At 49.0% G+C, this 22,258-nt stretch overlaps 1 protein-coding gene across 2 annotated transcripts in view; it reads right to left on the bottom strand.

Moving 5' to 3' along the window:
* The window catches only part of DNAH17 (dynein axonemal heavy chain 17), a 14,992,541-nt gene that overhangs the window by 6,732,822 nt on the left and 8,237,461 nt on the right, over positions 1-22,258 (bottom strand). For both annotated transcript variants that reach the window (XM_085617470.1, XM_085617471.1), the window contains one exon: positions 11,009-11,111. In XM_085617470.1, coding sequence (XP_085473596.1) covers positions 11,009-11,111 — 103 coding nt within the window. The remainder of the gene's footprint in view (positions 1-11,008; positions 11,112-22,258) is intronic.

The raw sequence follows: 22,258 nt of genomic DNA, 5'->3' as shown, positions 1-22,258 counted from the left end.
CCTGACACACCAGACAGCCACCGAGGTGGACCGACATCCCTTGATACAGCTCCACAGGTGAACCGAACATAAGCCGCAGCAAGCGCAAGCCGCGTCTCATCACTACGCTTCCCCAGGCGACCGTCCATCCCCAAGCGTCGGCAGTCTAAGTCAAGTAACATCCCTGCTCCTGTCCGCAGATGCCACGGGTGAAGATCAGCGCTGAGTGTCCATCCTCACACCGCCTCCAGACGGAGTCCGCAGTGGCCCCAAGCCAGGCAAGAGAGGATCAACACACTCTACGTGTTAAGCCGCAACAGACACTCAACATCAGCAAGGCGGAGGCACGTGGCTGCCCAGGTCCATCCTGACATCCGAACTCTCCCAGGAAGTCACCACCACCTGTCATTCCGAATCACCACATGGCTGGCAACCATCACCACGCCAGCCATCAGCACATGCGTCAAACACCACTCCCCGAGTACCGATGGACTGGAGTCCGAAACCGTTGCCACACAAGCCGACTAAATGGAACCAGAAACCACCTGTGAACCTGGCCTACACCGGAACTGCAGCAGCGAGTGCAAGTCTTGGCCAAGACTCATCCACCCGGGAGGGTTGTGCGTGCGACCAAGCAACGGCTCCTCGGCGGTCCTGCAGCTGCGCCTAGATGGCACACAAGCTGCGGCTCCAGCGCAGCCTTCCTACAGTCCCGCAGCAACCCTGACGACGGTCCTCCCCAGGCGGGAGAGCAAGGAGAGACATTGCCCCACCGATAGGTTACCGGTCACAGCCAAGTAGTTCAACAGGGACAGTCGGTCCAGCAACACCTCCATGAAATCTCACTTGAGACTCCATCCATGGTCACGACGCAGCACGCTAAAAGAACAAGTTACTTACCTTCGATAACGATGTATCTGTAAGAAACATTAGTTAGTTAGATTCCTCACCTTAGAATATCCCCAGGCGTCAGGCTGGATCCGGAAAGATTTTTGTAGCAATACCCCTTGCACGTCGCTAGGCGTCGTCTGCGGCTCCGCGTCCGTCGTCGGCGTCGTGCGCCGGAATGACGTTGTCGGAGTACTTAGACACCGCCCTCGCGCGCTGACGTCAGTTCTTATACATAGCTTTCCGCGCCAGGGACGCTGAGCCATGCAAGAGACCGACACTGGTGCCAAAAAATCTAGGGCCCTGAAAGGGAGAATCTTAACCCTAGATGTCGGTTCGCAGAACAGGGAGGCTGGGTGGGTCGGTGAGGAATCTAACTAACTAATGTTTCTTACAGATACATTGTTACCGAAGGTAAGTAACTTGTTCATCTGAAAGAAACACGTTAGTTGGATTCCTCACCTTAGAATAGATACCCCAGCAATACCAACCCCGGAGGTGGGCCTGCGAACCAAGATCACACCAGAAAGTCCTGGAGAACAGAACGGCCAAAGTGGCCATCTCTCTGGACTTGGCTGTCCAGGCAATAGTGCTTGGTGAACGTGTGCAGTGAAGCCCACGTTGCCGCCTGACAGATGTCCTGCAAGGGGACTCCCCGTCCCAGGGCAGTTGTCACTGCTGTGGCCCGGGTGGAATGGGCTCTCAGCCCAACAGGAGGGACCTTTTTCGCCAAGGAATAGCAGAGTTTAATACACAACACGACCCATCGCGAGATGGTCCGCTTGTGCACAGCTTTACCCTTCTTAGCACCTACATATCCAACAAAAAGTTGGTCGTCCACCCGGAACTGTTTTGTGCGGTCCAAATAAAAGGACAGCGCACGTTTTGGGTCCAGACGGTGGAGCCTCTCTTCATCTTTTGAAGGATGCGGAGGCGGAAAGAAGGTGGGCAGCGTGACAGATTGCCCGATGTGAAAGGGAGTCACGACTTTAGGAAGAAAAGAAGGATGTGTCCAGAGGACAACCTTATCCTGATGAACCGAAAGGAAGGGAGGCTTAGCTGACAGAGCTTGGAGCTCACTCACCCGCCTAGCGGAGGTGATAGTCACCAGGATTCAAGCAAGCCTGGCTGAAGACGGCTGAAATGCCAGAAACCGGTCCTAGGAAGCTTGTTTCCGGTCCAGGGAAGGCATGGCTTGGCAGTTCGGGCTGGACTGTTCCCATGAGGCACAGGGTCAGACTGATTTGCATATGGCCATGTCTGAACTGGGGTGGCAGAGTGGGCTAAAGAACGGTGATGGATCAAACCCAGATCTGTTGACTGGGTGTGAGTGTTTGATTGGTTCTGATGCTCCGTCCATCACCACCCCCTTTTGTACTGCTTTGTTCGCCATAAGTTGGCAGGGTATGCTCAGACGTGAGTCCCTTGCTCACTTTGCCACTGGATTCAAGCAAGCCTGGCTGAAGACGGCTGAAATGCCAGAAACCGGTCCTAGGAAGCTTGTTTCCGGTCCAGGGAAGGCATGGCTTGGCAGTTCGGGCTGGACTGTTCCCATGAGGCACAGGGTCAGACTGATTTGCATATGGCCATGTCTGAACTGGGGTGGCAGAGTGGGCTAAAGAACGGTGATGGATCAAACCCAGATCTGTTGACTGGGTGTGAGTGTTTGATTGGTTCTGATGCTCCGTCCATCACCACCCCCTTTTGTACTGCTTTGTTCGTCATAAGTTGGCAGGGTATGCTCAGACGTGAGTCCCTTGCTCACTTTGCCACTGGATTCAAGCAAGCCTGGCTGAAGACGGCTGAAATGCCAGAAACCGGTCCTAGGAAGCTTGTTTCCGGTCCAGGGAAGGCATGGCTTGGCAGTTCGGGCTGGACTGTTCCCATGAGGCACAGGGTCAGACTGATTTGCATATGGCCATGTCTGAACTGGGGTGGCAGAGTGGGCTAAAGAACGGTGATGGATCAAAGCCAGATCTGTTGACTGGGTGTGAGTGTTTGATTCGTTCTGATGCTCCGTCCATCACCACCCAGTTTTGTACTGCTTTGTTCGCCATAAGTTGGCAGGGTATGCTCAGACGTGAGTCCCTTGCTCACTTTGCCACTGGATTCAAGCAAGCCTGGCTGAAGACGGCTGAAATGCCAGAAACCGGTCCTAGGAAGCTTGTTTCCGGTCCAGGGAAGGCATGGCTTGGCAGTTCGGGCTGGACTGTTCCCATGAGGCACAGGGTCAGACTGATTTGCATATGGCCATGTCTGAACTGGGGTGGCAGAGTGGGCTAAAGAACGGTGATGGATCAAACCCAGATCTGTTGACTGGGTGTGAGTGTCTGATTGGTTCTGATGCTCCGTCCATCACCACCCCCTTTTGTACTGCTTTGTTCGCCATAAGTTGGCAGGGTACGCTCAGACGTGAGTCCCTTGCTCACTTTGCCACTGGATTCAAGCAAGCCTGGCTAAAGACGGCTGAAATGCCAGAAACCGGTCCTAGGAAGCTTGTTTCCGGTCCAGGGAAGGCATGGCTTGGCAGTTCGGGCTGGACTGTTCCCATGAGGCACAGGGTCAGACTCATTTGCATATGGCCATGTCTGAACTGGGGTGGCAGAGTGGGCTAAAGAACGGTGATGGATCAAACCCAGATCTGTTGACTGGGTGTGAGTGTTTGATTGGTTCTGATGCTCCGTCCATCACCACCCCCTTTTGTACTGCTTTGTTCGCCATAAGTTGGCAGGGTATGCTCAGACGTGAGTCCCTTGCTCACTTTGCCACTGGATTCAAGCAAGCCTGGCTGAAGACGGCTGAAATGCCAGAAACCGGTCCTAGGAAGCTTGTTTCCGGTCCAGGGAAGGCATGGCTTGGCAGTTCGGGCTGGACTGTTCCCATGAGGCACAGGGTCAGACTGATTTGCATATGGCCATGTCTGAACTGGGGTGGCAGAGTGGGCTAAAGAACAGTGATGGATCAAACCCAGATCTGTTGACTGGGTGTGAGTGTTTGATTGGTTCTGATGCTCCGTCCATCACCACCCCCTTTTGTACTGCTTTGTTCGCCATAAGTTGGCAGGGTATGCTCAGACGTGAGTCCCTTGCTCACTTTGCCACTGGATTCAAGCAAGCCTGGCTGAAGACGGCTGAAATGCCAGAAACCGGTCCTAGGAAGCTTGTTTCCGGTCCAGGGAAGGCATGGCTTGGCAGTTCGGGCTGGACTGTTCCCATGAGGCACAGGGTCAGACTGATTTGCATATGGCCATGTCTGAACTGGGGTGGCAGAGTGGGCTAAAGAACGGTGATGGATCAAACCCAGATCTGTTGACTGGGTGTGAGTGTTTGATTGGTTCTGATGCTCCGTCCATCATCACCCCCTTTTGTACTGCTTTGTTCGCCATAAGTTGGCAGGGTATGCTCAGACGTGAGTCCCTTGCTCACTTTGCCACTGGATTAAAGCAAGCCTGGCTGAAGACGGCTGAAATGCCAGAAACCGGTCCTAGGAAGCTTGTTTCCGGTCCAGGGAAGGCATGGCTTGGCAGTTCGGGCTGGACTGTTCCCGTGAGGCACAGGGTCAGACTGATTTGCATATGGCCATGTCTGAACTGGGGTGGCAGAGTGGGCTAAAGAACGGTGATGGATCAAACCCAGATCTGTTGACTGGGTGTGAGTGTTTGATTGGTTCTGATGCTCCGTCCATCACCACCCCCTTTTGTACTGCTTTGTTCGCCATAAGTTGGCAGGGTATGCTCAGACGTGAGTCCCTTGCTCACTTTGCCACTGGATTCAAGCAAGCCTGGCTGAAGACGGCTGAAATGCCAGAAACCGGTCCTAGGAAGCTTGTTTCCGGTCCAGGGAAGGCATGGCTTGGCAGTTCGGGCTGGACTGTTCCCATGAGGCACAGGGTCAGACTGATTTGCATATGGCCATGTCTGAACTGGGGTGGCAGAGTGGGCTAAAGAACTGTGATGGATCAAACCCAGATCTGTTGACTGGGTGTGAGTGTTTGATTGGTTCTGATGCTCCGTCCATCACCACCCCCTTTTGTACTGCTTTGTTCGCCATAAGTTGGCAGGGTATGCTCAGACGTGAGTCCCTTGCTCACTTTGCCACTGGATTCAAGCAAGCCTGGCTGAAGACGGCTGAAATGCCAGAAACCGGTCCTAGGAAGCTTGTTTCCGGTCCAGGGAAGGCATGGCTTGGCCGTTCGGGCTGGACTGTTCCCATGAGGCACAGGGTCAGACTGATTTGCATATGGCCATGTCTGAACTGGGGTGGCAGAGTGGGCTGAAGAACGGTGATGGATCAAACCCAGATCTGTTGACTGGGTGTGAGTGTTTGATTGGTTCTGATGCTCCGTCCATCACCACCCCCTTTTGTACTGCTTTGTTCGCCATAAGTTGGCAGGGTATGCTCAGACGTGAGTCCCTTGCTCACTTTGCCACTGGATTCAAGCAAGCCTGGCTGAAGACGGCTGAAATGCCAGAAACCGGTCCTAGGAAGCTTGTTTCCGGTCCAGGGAAGGCATGGCTTGGCAGTTCGGGCTGGACTGTTCCCGTGAGGCACAGGGTCAGACTGATTTGCATATGGCCATGTCTGAACTGGGTTGGCAGAGTGGGCTAAAGAACGGTGATGGATCAAACCCAGATCTGTTGACTGGGTGTGAGTGTTTGATTGGTTCTGATGCTCCGTCCATCACCACCCCCTTTTGTACTGCTTTGTTCGCCATAAGTTGGCAGGGTATGCTCAGACGTGAGTCCCTTGCTCACTTTGCCACTGGATTCAAGCAAGCCTGGCTGAAGACGGCTGAAATGCCAGAAACCGGTCCTAGGAAGCTTGTTTCCGGTCCAGGGAAGGCATGGCTTGGCAGTTCGGGCTGGACTGTTCCCATGAGGCACAGGGTCAGACTGATTTGCATATGGCCATGTCTGAACTGGGGTGGCAGAGTGGGCTAAAGAACGGTGATGGATCAAACCCAGATCTGTTGACTGGGTGTGAGTGTTTGATTGGTTCTGATGCTCCGTCCATCACCACCCCCTTTTGTACTGCTTTGTTCGCCATAAGTTGGCAGGGTATGCTCAGACGTGAGTCCCTTGCTCACTTTGCCACTGGATTCAAGCAAGCCTGGCTGAAGACGGCTGAAATGCCAGAAACCGGTCCTAGGAAGCTTGTTTCCGGTCCAGGGAAGGCATGGCTTGGCAGTTCGGGCTGGACTGTTCCCATGAGGCACAGGGTCAGACTGATTTGCATATGGCCATGTCTGAACTGGGGTGGCAGAGTGGGCTAAAGAACGGTGATGGATCAAACCCAGATCTGTTGACTGGGTGTGAGTGTTTGATTGGTTCTGATGCTCCGTCCATCACCACCCCCTTTTGTACTCCTTTAACCCAAAGGGCAGCACCTTGAACTGGTAATGAGAGGATCCCACCCGAAATCTCAGGTACTGCCTGTGATGTTGATTGACGGGCACGTGAAAATACTCCTCTTGCAGATCCAGCAAACACATCCAATCCCCTTGTCTGAGGTGTGGATATATTTGATGAAGAGCTATAATGCGAAACTTCTCCTTTTTTATTGATAGGTTGAGTGTTCGCAGATCCAGAATGGGTCTGTACTCCAATTTTCAACCCTTTTTCTTTACCAAGAAGTATCTTGAGTAAACTCCTCTCCCTTTCTGAGCCACTGGCACCCTCTCGATGGCTGACTTTCTGAGAAGGGTGGCCACCACTTTATGTAAGAGCTTCAGTTGGTGACTCGATGATGGAACTGGGGGGATTGAGGGAGGACGGTGTCAGAAACGTAGAGAGTACCCATGCTGTAGCGTAGCTAGCACCCACCGGTCCTTTGTGATAGCTCGCCACTCTTCGAGATGATTTGCAATACTTTCCCCCACTGGAATGGTTAATGGCGACAGGGGAAGTGGGCCCTCATTGTTTCGTCTGCGTCTTGGCGGAGTTGTTGCCTTGGCGCTGATTTCCTCCATCTCTGTAGGGGCGTCTGTCTCGATACTGTGATCATTGTTGACCTTGCTGATCCTGATTTTTTGGCCTCTGTTGGGAGGATCGCCGGTTGTAAGGTCTGTATCTTTTGCGGAATTCCTTCTGTTTCTCAAGGCCCACTGCCTTTAGAGTGTCCAGTTCTGCTTTCATGCGGGACATCTCCTCATCCGTGTGAGCCCCAAAAAGAGAAGAACCAGAGAAAGGAAGGCTCAGAATACGCACTGTAAGCACAAGGATGAGGGTAGAGGCTAATTAAATCCGCACCCAGCAAATATCAGTGGTTCTTGTAGTCAGTGAATAGTGGTGCACGAAACCAGAGAGTACTCCCCTCTTTACTCCCAAAAATGTAGGATGAAATCCTACATCAACATATATAAACACAAAAGGTTCAGCACTATACACTATACACTTCTCATGTAATCAGAACATGTGACACAAATTGTAGGGTTTTCTTCTTTATTTGTCTTGATCGCAGAGATCTGGTAATTCATATATTCATATAAAGGAAGGCTCAGAATACGCACCTGCGCTTCTGGCTTAAGCACCGTAAGTCTAAGCCAAGATGCTCTTCTTGCGCACATTCCATGTGCATAAGCATGGGCTGAAAGTGTAGCCCCATCCGCCGCAGCGCTGATAACCTGGTTCGAAACCGAGCTGCCCTCCTTCAAGATTTCATCAAAATCTTTACGGTCCTCCTCTGGCAATTTCTCCGTGAACCTCTGTAGTGAGTCCCATAGCAATCTGTCATACCTGCCCAAAAGAGCTAATGCATTGGAGACCTTTAACATGGAGGCAGAAGTGCCACAAACTTTTCTGCCCCACGAATCTTGTGTTTTACTCTACTTGTCTGGAGGCACAGTAAAGGAGGAGGCAACAGCATGGGTCTTTTTTGCCGCAGCAATGATGACAGAATCTGGGGGAGGATCGGCCCTAAGGAAGAGCGGATCGTCTTCTGGTGAGCGGTACTTTTTAGAAATTCTCGCTGGGGCGGTCTTTACATTTGCCGGAGTGAGAAAGATGTCCATTACTGGCTCTATGAGGCCTGGTACTATTGGAAGTAGAGGTTTGGATTCTTCTAGCTTGTGTAGGGTTTCGAAGATCACAGAGGATTTGCTTTGACGAGTAGGTATGGGAATACCTAGCTTCGTAGCTCCTCTACCAAGAATGTCCTGGAAAGTGTAGATATCATCCACCGGAGAGACCCTCGACGGTGGAGTGTCTGTCAAAGTAGGCAAGTAGTATTGTGAGAAGACCGAGTGGATGAAGAGGACGGAGTAGGAGATCTGTGCGACCTTCTCTTGCTTCTAGATCTGGACCTCCTACTGTGGGAACGAGCAGGAGTGCGACTGCGAGCCCTGACTCCTGAGGAAGGACGCTCTCTATCCACAGCCTCCACTAGACGAGACAACGAAGCTCTGTGGAGAGGGCTTGAATAAGCTGGACTCCTGTGGCTGATGGATTGGCCCAATGATGCAACGGCCTGTACCACCGCGGTGATAAGTGAATGGAAGGCAATCTGCGCCTCTCCTATCCCTCAGGAGACCTTGCAGGAGGAGGGGAGTTCACCTTCTCTCGTGATCTGGTTGGAGAAGTTAGGTGTCCTCCTGACTCCGGGCTGCATGAAGTCGAGATCACCACTTCTGGAGACCTGGACGTTGACCCATGATGAGACCCGGGCGAGTCAGCCCTAGATGAAGGTGAGGAGGATAGGCTTACTGGAGGTAAGGCTTCTTTGGATGGATGTCTTGACTGCGATCTGGAGCGCCTCTGCGACGATTGTCGCCTCAACGGAGACGTCTGCCTCGACGTTGACTTTCTCCTCTTATAAGGTGGACTCAACGTTGCTCTCGACATCGAACGTCTGCCCGACGTTGAAGGAGGTCTGCTCTGCTTGGATGTCTGCCTTCCTCGTTCTGAAGACCGATGCCTCGACATCGATCGGCGTTGGACTGCCGACGACAGAGATCGCTGCCTCGACGTCGAAGATCGTTGGCCTGATCTCGCCGGAGGCTTCTGTGTCGGCGTCGCTGATGGAGTATGATGTCGCGACATCGACAATTCTTCACCTGGCTTCGACAGAGACTTCTGCCTCGACGTCGAAGGAAATGTCCTGTGCCTCGACGATGAAGATCTCTGGATTGACCTCGTCGGAGATCTGCCTCTCGACGTCGATTGCCGATGACGAGGCGATGACGGAGAAATATACCTCGACGTCAAGCGCTGCAGCACTGACGGAGTGATGTGCTTCGATGTCAAGCGACGATGATGCGCCGGACGGAGCACTGTGTCTCGACATCGATCGCTCCCCTAGTGTCGACGGAGACCTGCCTCTCGACGTCGAACACCGCCTGGTTGACGTCCACGGAGGACCTGGTACCTTCATCGACGAAGTCTTCGTAGTCGATGGTCGATGATGCGACGGCATCACTGAAGTCTTCGACGTTGATTTTGTCGTCGCCAGTAGCTTCGACGTTGATCCCGATGCCAATGGAGAACAGGTCGAGACTTTTCTCGACGTCGACCGAGTTCCTTTTTTCTTCTGCTGCCTCACAGGAGACCTACTTCTTTCAGAGAGGCCAAAAAGGCGATTACTTTCCAATTCTTTTAAAGTTCTCCTGGATAGCTTCTTACAATGATGACAATTGCTAGAAGAATGAGTCTCAGGGAGGCAGAGAACACACACAGGATGTGTATCAGATCTGGCCTTCTTCTTGCCACAGGTAGGGCAAGAGTCGAATAAAGAAGGCATTTCTGAAGAAAATAACACCCTTTCTGAACTCAAAAAAGGTGTTGCCTTCACTTTAAGGTAAAAAGACGTCGAGCGAAGGCAGAAAAAGTTGAAAGATTTATAGTATTTTTTGACTAAAAGCCAAAAAAAGGAAGAGCTGAAAATCCATGGCCCTGACTGAAGGAGCCGGAAAGAACAACTGACCTAACTGTCACCCCTAAGGCATGATGGAAAGCTAGGGGTCATGGCTGCCTTAAAGGCACGGTGCCAGTTTTTGTTGAAAATGCTTTCATTTTCTATGCTATTGTTTTACAATGCAGCCTGTAGGCTAACAATGTCTACTTTATTTACAGTTTGATATTTATGAGTACTTTGCTCATTCAAAAACAGAGTTCAAGTGCTACTTGCCCTCTTGTGTTTTTATATATATTTGCAAATACAGTCTTTATGTGTGTAATTAAATTGTTTAGCCTCCTACATGGGAGCTGCATTAATATGAGAAAAAATATATATATGTATATATATGTAGAGCTGTATATATATGTTTTTCATATATAATTTTTATTATTTCCGGGGTCCCCGCACAATGGCGGGAATATTCAGTGCTTATGACTATTGATGAGGATCCCCTGGAAGAGAACCTGGCGTTTTCCCTCACTAACTCCCACTGCCACTTTCCTCTTATGAGGTGCTGACTAACTCCCGGTTGGATGCTCTAGTGCCTGGATGCCTTTTCGGTGACAGTGCGCTGTAAAAATGTTAAAATAAATAAATAAAGTGGTGGCTTTGCCATTGCTCTCAATAGCATAATCGGGCCAGCAGTGCATGATTGCTCAATCAGTCTGCAGTGGCGAAGTGGGGGAATTTGTTTTACTTTGGGGACCTCCATGGTGGCACAATCAATGTTGCCAGTCCTGGAGTACCCTTCTAACTTACATGCCTTGGATACAATTTACTAGGGGCTTACAGGTAAGTTAGCCATTTCCAATTGGATGTAGCCAATTTGACATACAATTTAGGTTCAGGGCACTGGCACTGAGGTCTGGTTAGCAGTCCTCAGTGCACTGGTGGAGTAGAAAAACCAGCAGCATCAGTCGTAAAACTTTGGAGGCATTTCTTTACTGTACTGTTATTTGAAATTAAGTGTTTGGATATATGAGAAATTCTAAGGCTCTGGCACTGACCCATTTAAGATATATATATAATCTGCTTTAGGTAGAACTGTTGAAAGAGGAGGTTTGTTAGTTTAATATCTGGATATTGCTAAATCCGTTAGGTACTATCATTTTTATACATGCTTTGTCATATAAAATATAATTTTCATGAAACTATCATACAGTAAAAATGTAGTCACACTGACAGTGTAGACATTATTTGTTGCAAACAATAAGCGATTCACATTTATGTAGTGCGGATTTTGCTTTCTGTACCTGAAGCCTAGGGTCGATGGTGAAGGATCCCGAGGTGGGGTTCATACAGGCAACATACTGACAGTTATGAATCTCCTTCAGGGTCAGTTTGGTTCTGTCATACCTATCGTGTTGGTTGGAAAGTATAAAAGTTATATTATATAAGTGGTTTAATGTATTGTTCCATATGATTTGTTTTTTCTTTCAAAAATAGTACTCAGTTGCATGACTTTTTTTCACTACCATTGTTATTCAAGGAATTTATTTTACTTTATAAGCAGTTTTTCTCTCTCTAGAGGCGTTGAACAAAATTCTAGGCAATCCTTTAAAAAAGAAATTACCTTTTTGTTTATTGACATGAGAGCAAATACATTGAACATCAGAGACGCATAGGCAAATATGTGACATTACAGCAATACATATACAGTGAGAATGAAGCTGCATTAACATAGGTGAAGGTACAATCCTTTGGGCCCTCTCAAGACTGTCTGTGTTGTTAATAGTGGTCCCCCTCTGATGAACTAGTGGAAAATAAAGACTATGAGCAAAATAGTGAAGATGCGAGGGGTGGGAGGAAGGAAGTTCTTCTATTTTCGTTTAGTTAAGTTGGGTGTCTCAGGGTTTTCCTGGATTTCTGTCTTCCAATAGCTTCGATCACCTCTTCTAGGGTCAGTTCTTCCTCCAGAGAATCCCCGTTCTCCGGGGAGAGGGTGGGAACCTCCATGGTGTGAAGAGTGGACTCAATTTGCGCACTGTCTGCCAGTGGCCTGGATCTGTATAGTTCTGTGTAATAGTGGGCAAAAGCGCTTGCTATATGTGGGGCAGAGGTGTGCATCTCATCTTGTTTATGTATGGAGGCTACACATCTCGTTTCCCTTTCCTTCCTGCTCAGCCAGGCCATCAGTTTTCCTGCATTAGAGTCTGTTTACTTATCTAGCTCTAGTAATCTACTTTCCAGTGTCTCAATGGCCCGCGTCTCCTCCCTTTTTAGGTCTTGCTGAGCCAAAAGCTCGAAGAGATATTTTATATGTGGGATTTTCAAAGTGCTACCCACAGTTTTGGCTGGCCTAAAACCTTGAGTGCACGATCACATGCACGTGCACAGCTGCTCCCACTCCCCCCTCCCTTCTCTATAGCTTTGGCTCCTTTGTTTTTTATTACACCCTCCCTTCTCTCCCCGCTGTTTTCACACTACCCCCTTGTGAGAAGTTGGCCTGATGTATGATGTCACTAGTTCTAGTGTACACCTTATATCAGTCCAAATACCCTTATGGTGATTGGTTGTAAAGTCAACCTTATAGACCAGCTATCCTAGTGGTAGCATGGACAAGAGCAGTCTTAGGCTAAACTCTGAATGGCATGTGAAGCCAGCTGTGATACCATATATAATCCCTTGAATACCAAATGAAAGGACACCACAACAGATACGTCTCTCGTCGCCTCCACGGATCTCAGCTCTGCTGTGGATGTGGATCAGGGTCGGAGAAGTCTGGAAGTCAAGGCTCTGGTCGGGCTCTGCAGTCGGTCCCTCGTAGAACTTTAGCAAAGCAAAGGGTAGTCTCTTGATGGTGCCTGTTTGCACAGGGTAGCCACTCCTTGGCCACAAGGGAGATTCTTCAGTCTTCTTCTTTCGTCGAATGTCGAAGGTCCAGAGTTTCTGTTCAAGTTTGCAGGTTCAGGATAATCTAAAGTCTTGAGGCCCAACTCCCACTCTTATACTAATCTGGGGGGCTGGGATACCTGCTAGGTCACGCCTTATGGGTGGGACCTGGGAGGGGGTGGTTACACCCCCTTCCCTTTGTCCAGTTTCGCGCCAGAGCTGGGGCTGGAGTGCCCCAGCGCCGGTTTGAACTGGACTATGCAAGGAACACCTTGTGTGCCCCAGGCATGTCTCATTCCTTTCAGCCCACCCTGCCCCAATACACTAAAGGCTGTCTGGGGAGGTGCTAGCACCTCCCCAAGCAGGAAACCTATTGTCCAGGCCTCCCTGGCTGGGATCACTCCCAGCAGCAGGAGGTCAGACTTGTGTCGTGGCAGCAGCATCCATTTTGTGATGCTGAGGCTTTGGTCAGAGGCTAACAGTGAAGTATGATTTTAACATGTCTTTCCCTCTAGAAGGGGGGAACAATATCCTCATGTCCAGAAATGGTATGGGGGTATTATTCCACAGTGTTAGACACCTTACACGACATGTTTCGATAAAGCCAAACCATAGTTACCATAACCGTTTAAGATTATAAGGCACTTTAAGAGTATATGGTAGGCTATATCATAGAACAGCTATAAGGACATGGTTCCGAAAGCTGCAGACAGGCTCAGCTCATGCTAGAGCACCATCTCACATGTTACCAAGCACTCTGCCTCCAGGATTGTTAAGGCCTGCCATAGGAGTGACTGATAGGTACACATGTGTCTATATGTAAGTAAGGTATAGGAATACTACACCTAAGCAAGGGGTTATTACACAACCTTGCCCCAGCTGAGTGATCAGCCAGTTGTGTCAAAATGGAAGGCCAGGCCAGGGGTGGCATAATACATGCTGCAGCCCCTGGTAGGCCTAGGGTACACCTATGCCCTGGGTACCTAGGGTACACTGTACAGGGGCCAATAAGGTGATCCTATCCAAATGGGTTATGCACGTAAAGTACATAGTATCAATTTAGAGAGAGAACAGCAGGGCTGTGGGTCTGATTAGCAGGCCCACAGCCACATCTAAGTCGAAAACCAGTAAAGCAAAAGCAAAAAGTGGGGGTGAACATAGAAAGCAGACCCTACTCTCCTACACCCCTCCCTTCTAATCAGTTTCCTTTCTGCTCCCTTGATCGCGTCTCCGATAACTTTAACTACTTCAAATGCAGCGCGCACCCCTGCTTTCACTTTTGCCGTGTCTCGGCGCTTTTATGTCTTATGTTTCTACAGTCACCCCGCCTCTCGATCTCGGATTGAGGTACTATTTTTCCTTTTTTGGCATTTTTTTAATAGCGCTAATTCAAGCCGACCCGAAAGTATCAGTGCTTTACATGAGCACCAGTTACATTACACAAGTTCACATTCGTAGTTTTTCTTCTTTAAAGAGGAGAATAAGTGATTTGCCCAGGATCATAATGTGAAACCGACCTTGCTCACCAGTTCCATAGTCGTCAGCTTTGTTGGCACTCTATGTGTTGTATATAAGCATAATTTGCACCCGCTTTCATATTTAAAACACGGGCAACACGCTTTATTTTTGATCATGGCACCCGCGTTCCTGTATTTGCTTTTTAAATGCCTGCACATAACTATTTTAATGCACGGGCGCCATGCTTTGTTGGAGCACGGCACCCGCTTTTTTATATTTATAAAAGTGTGGGTTACACATTAAGCAATTGCTCTTAGGTTTCGTTTTGCTTGTCAGCAGGTTGGGGAGTGGGTGAGTACCATGCAGACAGAGGGTTAATGCTCGCAGCTGTGGGTAGTTGGGGGCTCTCAGCCCACCGTAATCATACAATTAAACTTCCTTCCATCGCCGCGCAGCTACCTCTCTTCAGGGACACGAGTCCAAGGTTTAAAGCCGGCATTTCTTTCCCATAGATCACAATCGCACTAGCTGTGATTTATTGGGATTCTACAAATATATTTAATTCCTATGAAAATATATGAGCGCTACAAAAGGGCTGTGGTAATATAATGGTGCCGCTGATGTGATTCCTGAATGATACCAGCCTCTTCTGCACGCAGCATGTACATAGCGCTACCAGCCTCTTCTGCACGCAGCATGTGCATAGCGCTACCAGCCTCTTCTGCGCGCTAAAAGTGCTTGAAGTAGTCCGCACTGTTTTAGGATCACAATAGGCGTCACTGTTACGTGCATTTTAGCGGAATCCCCAATACGCTAGGCCTCACTTACTTTTCTTTGTGCGGTGAACACCCCAAGTACGGATTAATTTATTTTAACCAGTCACCCCGCCTCTCGATCTGGGATTGAGGTACTATTTTTCCTTTTTTGGCATTTTTTTAATAGCGCTAATTCAAGCCGACCCGAAAGTATCAGTGCTTCACATGAGCACCAGTTACATTACACAAGTTCACATTCGTTGTTTTTCTTCTTTAAAGAGGAGAATAAGTGATTTGCCCAGGATCATAATGTTAAACCGACCTTGCTCGCCAGTTCCATAGTCTTCAGCTTTGTTGGCACTTTATGTGTTGTATATAAGCATAATTTGCACCCGCTTTCATATTTAAAACACGGGCAACACGCTTTATTTTTGATCATGGCACCCGCGTTCCTGTATTTGCTTTTTAAATGCCTGCACATAACCATTTTAATGCACGAGCGCCATGCTTTGTTGGAGCACGGCACCCGCTTTTTTATATTTATAAAAGTGTGGGTTACACATTAAGCAATTGCTCTTAGGTTTCGTTTTGCTTGTCAGCAGGTTGGGGAGTGGGCGAGTACCATGCAGACAGAGGGTTAATGCTCGCAGCTGTGGGTAGTCGGGGGCTCTCAGCCCACCTTAATCAAACAATTAAACTTCCTTCAATCGCCGCGCAGCTACCTCTCTTCAGGGACACGAGTCCAAGGTTTAAAGCCGGCATTTCTTGCCCATAGATCACAATCGCACTAGCTATGATTTATTGGGATTCTACAAATATATTTAATTCCTATGAAAATATATGAGTGCTACAAAAGGGCTGTGGTAATATAATGGTGCCGCTGATGTGATTCCTGAATGATTGGTGTGTGTGTTTGCCTATCTGCCGTTTGGTATTCCAGTCATACATTTCCACTAATCTTTCACTGCATGCAGCAAATGCGAGCATAGAAGTTGCATTTCTTCGTTTTATATAAAACTAAAAGAATGTCAGATAAAACTCATTTGTTAACAAGCATTTGCAATGCAATAGGTCTCGCATTTACGCGAGTTTAAGCTATTGGCATTGTAAATGACAATGCCTTTTATTTATGTTTTATAAACCAAAATATAAATTTTAATTTATTTATTTATGTGTTTTATAGAGCGCGAACTTGACCCGTTAGGGTATCAGAGCGCTTTACAGGGGAGCAAAGCAATATACAGACAGATTTAGAGTCGACCAGTTACAGCTCAAGTAGCAGTATAGTGCAGGAATATATATACACGAAGCATGTATTTACATTTTACATAACCGATTACAAAGAGCGACAAACCATATTTACAGAGTACATTTTCAATAATTCTGACCCGGTCCCAAGATTCTGGTGTTTCGGGAGACCCGGTAGTTAGGGGGGAGGTAGTGGGCCGTCATAGGCTATGCCAAAGAAGTAGTTGAGGTAGTGTTAGATGAGAAATTTGCCCATAAGGAAGATTTTGGCATCCTTTTTGAAGTGAGACAGTGAGGGGATTCTTCTGATGTGGGGTGGGATAGAGTTCCATATTCGTGGAGCAGCCCCTGAGAAGGCCCGATTGTACGTTTTTTTTTTCCGAAAACGTGCAGGTTGGAGCAGGAAATCCCTGGCGGATCTGGAGTTTCTAGTTCCTCCGGAGATCATGAGTTTCTGTGTCAGATATGCGGGGGAGTTAGAGTGTAAAGCTTTGTGCGTGATGCATGCTAGTTTGAGCTGTATTCTTGCCTCCAAGGGAAGCCAGTTGAGAGCTTTCAGGTGTGGGGAAATATGATCGTATTTCCTTGTGCCAGTCAGTAGTCTGGCAGCCGCGTTGAGGCAGGCTTTTAGAGGTGCCAGGGAGATCTTGAGTAAGCCCGAGAGGGTTGAGCAGCCGTATTCCAGTCTAGAGATGACGAGTGCTTGAACTGCCATTTTTAGGTCGGGGCATCAAGGAAGGGTTTCAATTTCCTAAGGTAGCTCAGATGGAATCTGGCTGTTTTAGCCATAGAATTTATGTGGTCCCTCATGTTAAGGTTTGTGTCAAGGGTAATGCCCAGGGATTTAGCCGAATTCACAATGGTCGTTGGGCAATTTAAGGCTGTAATAGCCTTGATCCATGATTGAATCTCTAAGTTGGCATTGGGAGGGGAGATCAGGAGAAATTCTGTTTTCTTTGCATTGAGTTTGAGTTGGTTGGATGCAAGCCATTGTACGGTGAGTATCAGGGCTTCGTTCAGGGAGATAATCTCTTCGAGAGAAGAGGTTTTGATGTAGATCTGGGTGTCATCGGCATACATATGATAGGAGATATTAGCTGCGCGCAATACTTCGGTAAGCGGTTCTAGCTAGAGGTTGAAGAGGGTGGGGGACAGGGTTGATCCTTGAGGGACCCCAACTGTGACCGGCGATGGTGATGAAAGGTTGCCATCAATCAGGAATCTCTGTGACCGGTTATGGAGGAAGGAGCTAAACCAATCTAGAACAGTGCCATCTAATCCCATTCTGAGTTTGAGGCGTTCGAGTAATTTTTCATGGTTGACTGTGTCGAAGGCCGAGGATAGGTCCAGGGGGATTAGGAGATTAAATAAGGAGGATTAAATAAGGAGGATTAAATAAAAGGCATTGTCATTTACAATGCCAAAGGCTCAAACTCGCGTAAATGCGAGACCTATTGCATTGCAAATGCTTGTTTTTCGGGCTATAGAGTTCTGGGCCCTATCTTGCAGCACTGTTTTATATGCCTCCCAGAGGGTCACCGCCGAGGACACAGAGGCCTAGTTTTCTTGCAAGAAGAGTTCCGAGTCAGCTCGTATCTCGTCGGCAATCTTTGTCCTGCAAGGCCCAAGCCTGCAGCCTCCATTCTCTCCTGTTCGCCTGTAGTCTGTCCTCCCAGGTTTAGCCAGAGCGGTAAATGGTCAAAGATGCCCCGCGCCAGGCGGGGCGAGCGAATAATCTAGTCTAGAAAACCTTATGGGCACCTGAGAAGTACGAGTATACGCGATCTATTGGATGGTGTCGGCGCCAAAGGTCACTCAAGCCAAGTGTTTTCTAAATTGTCCTAATGAGGTGGGGTGACAAGTTCCTGGCCCTACATGCATGCGGTTTACGTGTGGATCCGTAAAGTCATTGAAGTCGCTACCTATGATGTGCGTGGAGGGTCTCGAGTCTAGCAGTATCCCTGCAATTTTATCTAGCATGCGCTGTTGCAGTCTTGGGGGTGCATAGACACTAATCAGTGTAAGTTCCCTACGTCCCCATGTCCCCATCACCGCTACAAACGTGCCATTCGGGTCTGTCCATGTTTTTGAAGAGTGGAAGGGTGTAGACCTCCTAATCGTAATGGTGACTCCACTTGAGCCCAAGGACAAGCCCACATGTGCCAGTGTGGTGTATGTGCCCCTTCCTAAAAAGGTGCAGTGGGTGCCCTTAAGATGTGTCTTTTGCAGGAAGACAATATCTGGTTTAAATCTTTTGATGTATGTGGCAACCAACCCTCTTTTGATTTTGTTGCCAAGCCCACTAACATTATATGTCATCACTGTATAGCTTCCCTCACTCATCGTATATATTCATATTTTGCACAAATATGTCAACTTGTCTTGTCTCTGTTTTGATTGCTCTCTTCTGTGTCCCTATTCTCAGAGATTCTACAAATAACTGTGCACAACAAATAAACAAACCCCAAACAAGTTCTTTGGCATCTCTCTTTTCTCCATTCAACCCCCCCCCCACACTCTCCCTCCACCCACGCCATCCCCCAACTAGTCAACATGACAATTATAGCACAGGTGTAGCTTAGATGTCTTTCACCCCCCTCCCAAAAATAAAACCCTTTCAGTAACTAGATATTACGAATTTGGTAGAAGTCGTATCACCTTGTGGGCTTAATAAACAATGCCTACAACACTGAAACACTGAGTAAAAGTCCTACTGTCTCTCAGTGGCTGATCAGCCCCAGCATCTCAGCCTTCTTTTCCACTTTTAGATGGTTGCTGCCCAGGACTCTCACTGGCTATGGCCCGGTCCCTCCAGCTGATGGATATTTTGCAGAAGAGGGTGTTTGCATTCCACACCCGCTGAGTCTTCTTTATCGGATGGATCAGAGGTGATGTGATCCCAGGACCCACTGTGCCATTGTCCTCCTTTTTACAGTACAGTTTTTGTCAGAGGCTGACATCTGTGTCTTCCTGTGTGCGAGTCTTCTAGCACGAAAGGGTGTTCCTGTGTGCACTCTTCATTATTCTTCCAGTCTACGTAGTCTTTTCCCCCTTAACCTTCCCGTCCCTGAGCTCTCCAGCAGGCTCACATGGCTATCTCCTGTTGACCCTTGCCCGGGGCGCACAGGAGGTCGCTCCTCAAGTCAAGTCCACGTCTCTTCTGGTGTTTGGACAAAATGGGCTGTGTCTTGAAATATGACCTTGAGTTTTGCCGGGAATAAAAGCATGTACTGAATCTTAAGAGCTCTCAGCTTGGCCTTAATTGAGTCAAAGGTCTGTCTTTGTATTTGCACTTCACAGGAATAATCTGGAAACACTATTATTCTGGTGTTGGAGTATTTGATTTCCTCTTTTTGTCTTGTCTCCTGTAATATGAGGTCTCGGTCCTGGACATTAAGAAGGCGCACAATCAAGGGTCTTGGGGGAGCACCAGGTGGTGGTCGAAATCCCAGCATTCTATGCACACTTTTGATGATGAAGCAGGCCGAGAACTGCGCAGACGGGAGGGAGTCTCTAAGCCACGTCAGAAGGAAAAGTCCCGGGTCCCTTCCTTCCACTCCTTCTGGAAAACCTATGAAGTGTAGGTAATTCCTAAGGGTTCTGTTTTCTGCATCGTCTAACTTCCAGACCACCTCCTTCAGTGAGGCAGCCGGTACCGTGACCTCTTTCCGCGTGGTGTGGGACATGTCTTCTGCTTCAGAAATACATAGCTCAGCTTGGGTCACACGTTCCGAGACTTTATGCAGGTCCTAGCGCAGTAGGTTCACCCCCTCATGCACCTCTGCCATCTTTCCTTCCAGGACTTCTCTTGAGGCATGTATAGCTTGCAGTATAGTTGCATTGTCTGGCATGGTATTGGCCTCTCCCTCCACTCCTTGTGGTGGGGGCATCACTTTGGTATATCTGTCTAGTTTCCCCTGCTTCGTAGGTTTGGGTTCTTTGTCTTTTGCCTTGATAAAGTCTGTGGCCAGGGTCGTCAGGTAACGACGATTCCGGCGTTTCAGTTGCTATTGGGGGCCCCTTATATCTTAGCGTCCTCTCTGTAGGAGAGTATGGTCTGCTATCCTAGGGTCACCCCAAATTTTTGCTTTTGCTTCACTGGTTTTATGACTTAGTGTGGCTGTGGGCCTGCTAATCAGACCCACAGCCCCGATGTTCTCTCCCTAAATTAATGCCAATGCACACTGGGTGCATTACCAATGGGAACTTGTTCACCTTATTGGACCCTGTAACAGAGTACCCCAGGTACCCAGGGCATAGGTGTATCCAAGGCCTACCAGGGGCTGCAGCATGTATTATGCCACCCCTGGCCTGGCCTCACTATTTGACACAACTGGCTGATCACTCAGCTGGGGTAAGTTGGTGTAATCACCTCTTACTTAGATATAGTATATCTATATCTAACATATATGGACACATGGTAACCTATAAGTCACTCCTATGGCAGGCCTTAACAATCCTGGAGGCAGAGTGCTTGGTTTCATGTGAGATGGTGCTCTGGCATGAGCTGAGCCAGTCTGCAGCTTTCGGAACAACGTCCTTTAGCTGTTTTCATGATATTGCCATACCATATACTCTTAAGTGCATTATGAACCTCGCGGTCAAATGCTAACTCTGGTTTGGCTTTATCAAAACATGTCGAGTAAGGTGTCATACGATTTGGGATACTACCCCCTCGCCAATTCTGGCGACGGGGGTAGCATACCACCCTTCTAGAGGGACACGACATGTACCTAACCTGAAACCCGGGTAAAGTTAGACAGAGCCTCAGCATCACAAAATGGATGCTGCCACCACAGACACAAGTCTGCCCTCCTGCTGCTGGGAGTCCTTCCAGCTTGGGAGGTTCGGACAAAGAACTTGCACCACCCCAGACAGGATTTTGTGTAGTGGGTTAGGGAGGGCTGAATAGATTGAGACATGCCTGGGGCACACAAGGTGTCTCTGTGCATATGCTAGTTCCAACCGGAGCTGGGGCTCTCCAGCCCCAGCCCTGGCGCGAAACTGAACAAAGGAGAGGGGTTGTAACCACCCCCCTTCCTGGTCCCACCCAGAGGAGGGACCTAGCAGGTAATCCAGCCCCTAGATTTGGAATAAGAATAGGAGCTGTGTCCCAGGACTTTAGATCATCCTGAAACTCGACTTAAAGAAGAAGAATCACTGGACTTCGACGTTCTGCTGCACAGAAGACTGAAGAGAATCTCCCTTGTGGTCAAGGGGTGACCACCCTGTGAACACAGGCACCATCCAGCAACTCGACGACCGCTTTGCCGCCGCCTCCCGCCGGAGACCGAGCACAGAGCCCGACAAGACCCAGAATCCCAGACATCTCAGAGCCCGATCCACAGTCCCTGTAAAGAAGAGACCCGTGGAGGCACCAAGAGACGTGGGACCGGCCATCTTGAAACGTCCACGACAAGCTGACTGCACAGCACCCGAGGCATCCTCATCGCTGTGCATAGGGCCCTGAGAAGCCCCAACACCGAGCAGCATTTGCACCAAAGACCAGCCCTCCAGCATCCACGAGATCTGCGTGGGGCCCTTTTGCTTTTTGCCACTCGACGCGTCATCCCGGATACTGGCCCATTGGCTAGTGGCCATCTTGGCGACAAAATCTACAAACAACACTGCTGGTCTGGTTGCTCCAGACTGGCCCTTGCTCCTGTGAAAAGGAGCAGCCCCTCTGACCTTGCTGGTTAGAGCACCAAGCTTTCATCGACTCCTGCGTGGCTTGCATTAGCCAAGGCCTGTTTGCTCCAATCGAGAAGCCGACACCGCCATCAGCTAGAGCCTTCGTGGCACAGCTGGTGAATGACTCCTGGACGTCGTCCACATCTTCACTTCCACGTGGCTGCAGAGACAACTTCACTTTTTCACCTGTTGACACCCGACATCGCCTGGTTCCTTCCTGGTTCCACGCCGGTCACTGGCTAGTGACTCTGAACATTGTCCCCTCTGCTTTCAGGTTTTGCACCCGCTTCCTGTGGGTGAGGTAACGCTGGCACTCCGGTGCTCCTGTGTAGAGAAACATCTCTAGTGTCTAGGTTTCCAGTTGTTAGGTTCAGGTCCATCCGGAAGACTCCCTTTGCTTTAACTTTGTGACTTTTACGCACCCATTGAATCCAATAGGTGCACACGTGTAACTTTCAACACTGCACACACATCCTGTGGGCCTCCTGGTCACTAACTACTGTTAGCTTCTTGTAGTCC

The sequence above is a fragment of the Triturus cristatus genome, chromosome 7 (assembly GCF_964204655.1).
Source record: "Triturus cristatus chromosome 7, aTriCri1.1, whole genome shotgun sequence".
NCBI classification, from domain to species: domain Eukaryota; kingdom Metazoa; phylum Chordata; class Amphibia; order Caudata; family Salamandridae; genus Triturus; species Triturus cristatus.
Note: the sequence above shows the minus strand (reverse complement) of the source record. Positions and strands in the feature narration are given on the sequence as shown.